The 8385-nt window shown below is 47.0% G+C and overlaps 1 protein-coding gene across 1 annotated transcript; it reads right to left on the bottom strand.

Moving 5' to 3' along the window:
- Window positions 1-2996: 2996 nt before the first annotated feature.
- LOC116353691 (extensin-like) lies at window positions 2997-8019 on the bottom strand. Its single transcript, XM_031791378.1, has 2 exons — window positions 7996-8019; window positions 2997-3878 (listed from the first exon to the last, which is right to left on the bottom strand). Exons 1-2 carry the CDS (start codon window positions 8017-8019, stop codon window positions 2997-2999), a joined length of 906 nt encoding a protein of 301 aa, XP_031647238.1.
- Between the last annotated feature and the right edge of the window lie 366 nt (window positions 8020-8385).

The following is an 8385-nucleotide window of genomic DNA, read 5'->3' as shown; positions in this document are numbered from 1 at the left end:
CGGGATGCACGGGGGATATGGTCACTAGTGTAGCCAGGAGGTGAGGCCTCATTTAACACAGTAAATTCATCAGGCTTAATCCATGTTTCAGTCAGGCCAATCACATCAAGATTATGATCAGTGATTAGTTAATTGACTATAATTGCCTTTGAAGTAAGGGATCTAACATTAAGTAGCCCTATTTTGAGATGTGAGGTATCATGATCTCTTTCAATACTGACAGGAATGGAGGTGGTCTTTATCCTAGTGAGATTGCTAAGGCGAACACTGCCATGTTTAGTTTTGCCCAACCCAGGTCGAGGCACAGACACGGTCTCAATGGTGATAGCTGAGCTGACTACACTGACTGTGCTAGTGGCAGACTCCGCTATGCTGGCAGGCTGGCTAACAGCCTGCTGCCTGGCCTGCACCCTATTTCATTGTGAAGCTAGAGGAGTTAGAGCCCTGTCTATGTTGGTAGATAAGATGAGGGCACCCCTCCAGCTAGGATGGAGTCCGTCACTCCTCAGCAGGTCAGGCTTGGTCCTGTTTGTGGGTGAGTCCCAGAAAGAGGGCCAATTATCTACAAATTCTATCTTTTGGGAGGGGCAGAAAACAGTTTTCAACCAGCGATTGAGTTGTGAGACTCTGCTGTAGAGCTCATCACTCCCCCTAACTGGGAGGGGGCCAGAGACAATTACTCGATGCCGACACATCTTTCTAGCTGATTTACACACAGAAGCTATGTTGCGCTTCCTGATAACTTGATGACACACCTTGATACCCACTTCACAGGGACGTCCTGATATAACTTGATGACACACCTTGATACCCACTTCACGGGGACTTCCTGATAACTTGCACACGATAACACACACATGCACACACTCTCATGCACATAAGCACAGGCAGATGCATTCACGCTTGGACACCCACGGACGGGACTCCCAGCCCAGTGCTGCCCTGCATGAATAACTCTGCTGACACCTAGAGGAGAGAGAGAGTGAGAGAGCGAGAGAGAGAGACCTACAGCACACAAAAACTATACATACCTTGGCCTAAACATCAGAGCCACAGGTAACTTCTACAAAGCTGTGAACGATCTGAGAGTCAAGACAAGAAGGGCCTTCTATGGCATCAAAAGGAACATAAAATTCAACTTACCAATTAGGATCTGGCTAAAATACTTGAATTATAGAACCCATTGCCCTTCATGGTTGTGAGGTCTGGGGTCCACTCACCAACAACTCACCAACCAAATTGAGACTGCATGCAGGATTCTGCAAAAGTATCCTCTGTGTACAGCGTAGAACACCAAATACTGCATGCAGAGCAGAATTAGGCCGATACCCGTTAATGATCAAAATCCAGAAAAGAGACGTTAAAGTCAACAACCACCTAAAAGGAAGCGATTCCCAAACCTTCCATAACAAAGCCATCTCCTACGGAGAGATGAACCTGGAGAAGAGTTCCCTAAGTAAGCTGGTCCTGGGGCTCTGTTCACAAACAAACAGACCCCACAGAGCCCAAGGACAGCAACACAACTAGATCATGAGCTAAATGAACTAAATCATGAGAAAACAAAAAGATAATTACTTGACACATTGGAAAGAATTTCCCAAAAAACAGCAAACTAGAATGCTATTTGGCCTAAACAGAGTACACAGTGACAGAATACCTGACCACTGTGACTGACCCAAAAGAGAGAGAGAGAGAGAGAGAGAGAGAGAGAGAGAGAGAGAGAGAGAGAGAGAGAGAGAGAGAGAGAGAGAGAGAGAGAGAGAGAGACAGAGACAGAGACAGAGACAGAGACAGAGACAGAGACAGAGACAGAGACAGAGACAGAGACAGAGACGTAGAAAGGCAGACAGAGAAAGAGACAAAAATTCAACACTACCGTCATTCCTCAACTGAAACCAGTGGATGGGTACACTTTTCACTTCTCCTTCTCCCTTGTGAAAACTCTCATGGCCTCTTTCTAGGTTAAATGGAGTTGATCCTTAAGGTTGGAGACAGGTTAGATCTGTGATGATGTATAGCCAGCTACACTAAGTTTCCCTGCGTTTCTAAACCCAGACAATGATCTTGTTATTGGTGCTCAGCAGGGACGCATTATATCTGCATATTGTATCTCTGCAGCATCAATTCAATTTCTGCTGTATGCTTCAATGTCTACTAAGAAATAAAACACATATAAAACACATAAAGATTTATACAATCTAGACATTAATGCCTTCACAAACACCACCATCACTACCACCACCGTCACCTCCATCACAACCCCATCCATCACCACCGTCACCACCATCACCACCATCACCACCACCACCACCAAGGGGGAAATTATTTAACTTCTGTTGACTTCAAAAACTTGGAATTCCTTCAGTCTATACCCCATTAATCAAGGTTTCCTGCAGTCTAGATCTAGTCCTTCTAGGTTTCCTGCAGTCTAGATCTAGTCCTTCTAGGTTTCCTGCAGTCTAGTCCTAATTTGTCAAGATCTCCTGCAGGCTAGATCTAATTATTCTAGGTTTCCTGCAGTCTAGACCTAATTATTCTAGGTTTCCTGCAGTCTACATCTAATTATTCTAGGTTTACTGCAGTCTACATCTAATTATTCTAGGTTTCCTGCAGTCTAGACCTAATTATTCTAGGTTTCCTGCAGTCTAGACCTGATTATTCCAGGTTTCCTGCAGTCTAGACCTAATTATTCTAGGTTTCCTGCAGTCCACATCTAATTATTCTAGGTTTCCTGCAGTCCACATCTAATTATTCTAGGTTTCCTGCAGACTACACACCATTATTCTAGGTTTCCTGCAGTCTAGACCTAATTATTCTAGGTTTCCTTCAGTCTAGACCTAATTATTCTAGGTTTCCTGCAGTCTAGACCTGATTATTCCAGGTTTCCTGCAGTCTAGATCTAATTATTCTAGGTTTCCTGCAGTCTAGACCTGATTATTCAAGGAGTCCTGCAGTCTAGACCACATTATTCTAGATTTACTGCAGTCTAGACCTAATTATTCTAGGTGGAGGGTTGGGGTATGTAGGGTAGGGTTGTGGAGCACAGGGGTATGGAGGGTAGGTGTGTGGAGGGAAGGGGTGTGGAGAGTAGGGGTATGGAGGGTAGGGGTGTGGAGAGTAGGGGTACGGAGGGTAGGGGTGTGGAGGGTAGGGGTGTGGAGGGTAGGGGTGTGGAGGGTAGGGGTATGGAGGGTAGGGGTATGGAGGGTAGGGCTGTGGAGCATAGGGGTATGGAGGGTCGGTGTGTGGAGGGAAGGGGTGTGGAGAGCAGGTGTGTGGAGGGTAGGGGTGTGGAGGGTAGGGGTGTGGAGGGTAGGGGTGTGGATGGAAGGGATGGGATGTGGAGGGTAGGGGTATGGAGGGTAGGGGTGTGGAGGGAAGGGCTGTGGAGCATAGGGGTATGGAGGGTAGGGGTGTGGAAGGTAGGGGTATGGAGGGTAGGGGTTAGAGGGTAGGGCTGTGGAGGGTAGGGGTGTGGAGGGTAGGGCTGTGGAGCATAGGGGTATGGAGGGTAGAGTGTGGAGGGTTGGGATGTGGAGGGTAGGGGTATGGAGGGTAGGGGTGTGGAGGGTAGGGGTATAGAGGGTAGGGCTGTGGAGGGTTGGGATATGTAGGGTAGGGCTGTGGAGCATAGGGGTATGGAGGGTAGGTGTGTGGAGGGAAGGGGTGTGGAGGGTAGGGGTATGGAGGGTAGGGGTGTGGAGGGTAGGGTTGTGGAAGATGGGGGAAGGAGGGTAGGGGTATGGAGGGTAGGGGTGTGGAGGGTTGGGGTATGTAGGGTAGGGCTGTGGAGGGTAGGGGTGTGGAGGGTTGGGGTATGTAGGGTAGGGCTGTGGAGCATAGGGGTATGGAGGGTAGGTGTGTGGAGGGAAGGGGTGCTGAGGTTAGGGGTGTGGAGGGTAGGGGTGTGGAAGGTAGGGTTATGGAGGGTAGGGGTATGGAGGGTAGGGGTGTGGAGGGAAGGGGTGTGGAGGGTAGAGGTGTGGAGGGTAGGGGTGTGGAGGGTAGGGGTACGGAGGGTAGGGCTTTTGGAGGGTAGTGGTGTGGAGGGTAGAGGTATGGAGGGTAGAGTTATGGAGGGTAGGGGTGTGGAGGGTAGGGGTATGTAGGTTAGGTCTGTGGAGCATAGGGGTATGGAGGGTAGGTGTGTGGAGGGTAGGATGTGGAGGGTATGGGTATGGAGGGTAGGTCAGTGGAAGGTAGGGGTGTGTTGAGGGTAGGGGTATGTTGACTTAAGTGGCACTCATCATACTTTGAGAATATCACACTGTCAAACATGGTAGTGCATTATTACTCAAGATTCAGATAAATAGCCTGTGGACGAGTTTTAGCATTTTGAGGTGCGTTCAAAGCCAGTGTCTGGTTTAACCCTGTCCTGTGTCTATGTCATACACAGACCTGACCACATGACCTCCCAGCCAAACCCAGAGGCCAGGAGAGGCTGCGGCAAAGCAGCAGGCCTTGTGAAATCACACCATGTTTGAAGAGACTTTAGTGATATATCAAATAAGGCTGGGTCCTCCTACTGTTATAGTACTCTTGGCTTTACAAGCCGCAATGAAACATGTCTTGTGTGAAAACAAGGTATTAAAAGTGGGTTAAGTTCTGCTGCTGGCAAATAGATTCCCCTGGCTGTGATTTTGGTTGTACAGCTTTGGAACAGAACTTTGTGATACAGTGTAATACTGTAGAGTTTCTATTGGAAGTATCATATTCTCACTGCTTTAAGCAGTTCAGACTCGTCTTCACCTCAGTGGAGAGGGAAAGAACACAGTGAAACGACAGTGAGTGTGTATGTTTTCATCACATGTCCAGTACAACTAAGCCTCTCTAGTGCCCTGGCCAGAGGTTGAGGTGAGGTGATGTCAACATGAGTGCTATTGAGGTGAGTGTACAAAGAGAACAGAACAGTGTCTGAAAATGCTGTGTCTAGTCTCCCATCAGGCTGATGGAGTGCGGCTTTAGCTGGGAATGGGGAGATGTTTGGTTCACTGAACAAGGCTCTAAATAATCTGTTTACCATGAAACAGGCCGTCCACTCAAGGCAGGAAACCCACATATCCAGCCAGCACCAATCATACACACAAAAGATACAGAACGTACAGTACAGTGCAAACAAACTGAAATATATTTACATAGTGCGACATTACACAACTACACACAAATACACAAAAGCACACACACACACTAGTCAAGCACATCGAAACATTTCCCCTCAGACCTGTCATTACAAAAAAAACATGTTTTTCAGCTAAAAGAGAGTCAAACAGGAAAAAACACAGTTTGTTGAGATCTAAAATTATGTAATATGTCGTAAGACGTCTCAGTTTTTATTGGTCCAGACAGATGTAGAAAAACAGTTCAACCCACAGAACAGATGTGTGTGTGCGTTCGCATTTTTGTGTCTGTGGGCATTTTGTGCATGCATGTGTGTACGTGCTTGTTCACTTGAGGTTGTGTGTGTGTGTGTGTGTGTGTGTGTGTGTGTGTGTGTGTGTGTGTGTGTGTGTGTGTGTGTGTGTGTGTGTGTGTGTGTGTGCGTGCGTACGTGTGTACTGGAGCAGAGGGGATTAGTTACAGGTTCAGTATGTTAGGGAGTGTACTGTAACAGAGGGGATTAGTTACAGGGTCAGTGATTTAGGGAGTGTACTGTAACAGAGGGGATTAGTTACAGGGTCAGTATGTTAGGGAGTGTACTGGAGCAGAGGGGATTAGTTACAGGGTCAGTATGTTAGGGAGTGTACTGTAACAGAGGGGATTAGTTACAGGGTCAGTATGTTAGGGAGTGTACTGGAGCAGAGGGGATTAGTTACAGGGTCAGTATGTTAGGGAGTGTACTGTAACAGAGGGGATTAGTTACAGGGTCAGTATGTTAGGGAGTGTACTGGAACAGAGGGGATTAGTTACAGGGTCAGTATGTTAGGGAGTGTACTGGAGCAGAGGGGATTAGTTACAGGGTCAGTATGTTAGGGAGTGTACTGTAACAGAGGGGATTAGTTACAGGGTCAGTATGTTAGGGAGTGTACTGGAGCAGAGGGGATTAGTTACAGGGTCAGTATGTTAGGGAGTGTACTGGAACAGAGGGGATTAGTTACAGGGTCAGTATGTTAGGGAGTGTACTGGAGCAGAGGGGATTAGTTACAGGGTCAGTATGTTAGGGAGTGTACTGGAACAGAGGGGATTAGTTACAGGGTCAGTATGTTAGGGAGGGTACTGGAACAGAGGGGATTAGTTACAGGGTCAGTATGTTAGGGAGGGTACTGGAACAGAGGGGATTAGTTTCAGGGTCAGTATGTTAGGGAGGGTACTGGAACAGAGGGGATTAGTTACAGGGACAGTATGTTAGGGAGTGTACTGGAACAGAGGGGACTGGTTACCAGCAGACAGACAGACAGAGACAGTTCCCAGGCATGAACAGGGCATGGGTAATTATGATCAAAAACACTCCCCACCACTACTAGTATTTATAGAAGTACGACACACATTGGGGCCATAGGCTGGTTTTCTCCTCAAATTCCAACACAAGGATTTTTTTTCAATGTAACTTTATTTTAAGTAGTGTGTGTTTGTACATGTGTGTGCAAGCATTTGTACCTGTCTGTCTGTCTGTCTGTCTGTCTGTCTGTCTGTCTGTCTGTCTGTCTGTCTGTCTGTCTGTCTGTCTGTCTGTCTGTCTGTCTGTCTGTCTGTCTGTCTGTCTGTCTGTCTGTCTTTCTGTCTGTCTGGGTCTGTCAAAGACAGAGATAAAACTCTGCCTTATAGAAAGGCAACAGCGTACTGAAAGTACTAGTCCAGTGTACTGACAGGACCATCCAGTGTACTAGCAGTACGAGTCCAGTGTGCTAGCAGTACCAGTCCAGTGTACCAACAGTACCAGTCCAGTGTACCAACAGTACCAGTACAGTGTACCAACAGTACCAGTCCAGTGTGCTAGCAGTACCAGTACAGTGTACCAACAGTAGCAGTACAGTGTACCAACAGTACCAGTCCAGTGTACCAACAGTACCAGTCCAGTGTACCAACAGTACCAGTCCAGTGTACCAACAGTACCAGTACAGTGTACCAACAGTACCAGTCCAGTGTGCTAGCAGTACCAGTACAGTGTACCAACAGTACCAGTACAGTGTACCAACAGTACCAGTCCAGTGTACCAACAGTACCAGTACAGTGTACCAACAGTACCAGTCCAGTGTACCAACAGTACCAGTCCAGTGTACCAACAGTACCAGTACAGTGTACCAACAGTACCAGTCCAGTGTGCTAGCAGTACCAATACAGTGTACCAACAGTAGCAGTACAGTGTACCAACAGTACCAGTCCAGTGTACCAATAGTACCAGTACAGTGTACCAACAGTACCAGTCCAGTGTACTGACAGTTCTAGTCTAGTGCACTAGAGGTACCAGTTCAGTTTACTAGCAGTACTAGTTCAGTGTACCAACAGTACCAGTCCAGTGTACTAGCAGTACAAGTCCAGTTTACTAGCAGTACCAGTCCAGTGTTCCAACAGTACCAGTCCAGTGTACTAGCAGTACAAGTCCAGTTTACTAGCAGTACCAGTCCAGTGTACCAACAGTACCGGTCCATTCTACTAGAGGTACCAGTCCAGTGTACTAGCAGTACCAGTCCAGTGTACTAGAGGTAACAGTTAAGTGCACTATCAGTTCCAGTCCAGTTCACTAGCAGTACCTGTCCAGTTTTCTAGAAGTACTTGTCCAGTGTACTAGTGGTACCAGTAAAGTGTACTAACAGTACCAGACCAGTGTACTAACAGTACCAGTAAAGTGTACTAACAGTACCAGTCCAGCGACACTCCAGTATAGCAATAATAGCAGTCTTCACAGCTGTTGTTCTTTGAGGACACAATCGATTGTCCCAGAGTGTCACACACTAACTAGTGCCGACCAAACTCATCAAAGAAACATGGCGGTCAAAGCAGGTCTAAATCAATGAGCAGGCAGTAGTCCACAAGCCACAAAACCCAGTGGAGCCATACTTGCGAGCCATACTTGCGAGCCATACTTGAATACTTGCATACTTTTGTTCAAGTTGAAGCATCAGCCAATTAAAATAGTTTACATAGTTGCACATGACCAAAGGCTACGTGTTAGCTGTTCCCTTTACATACACTGCCACATTTAGCCTCACACTAACCTCAACAGGTGTCAGGGATTATTTACTATAACAGATTCATCAGCCTATCAAAGATCTTAAAGGGATGCGAGATTTCGAGATGGTGGTCTTTGACCTACTTACTGACTATAGAGATCTCAATGTTGTATCGGTCTCAATGGCACTGCCTGTGCGCTCACAGGCGCCGTTACGGTATAGATACGACTATGCGATCTCCATTCATCTCTATGTGACAACGAAGAAAAATTGAGGA

This window comes from Oncorhynchus kisutch, linkage group LG15 (genome assembly GCF_002021735.2).
Source record: "Oncorhynchus kisutch isolate 150728-3 linkage group LG15, Okis_V2, whole genome shotgun sequence".
NCBI classification, from domain to species: Eukaryota; Metazoa; Chordata; class Actinopteri; order Salmoniformes; family Salmonidae; genus Oncorhynchus; species Oncorhynchus kisutch.
Note: the sequence above shows the minus strand (reverse complement) of the source record. Positions and strands in the feature narration are given on the sequence as shown.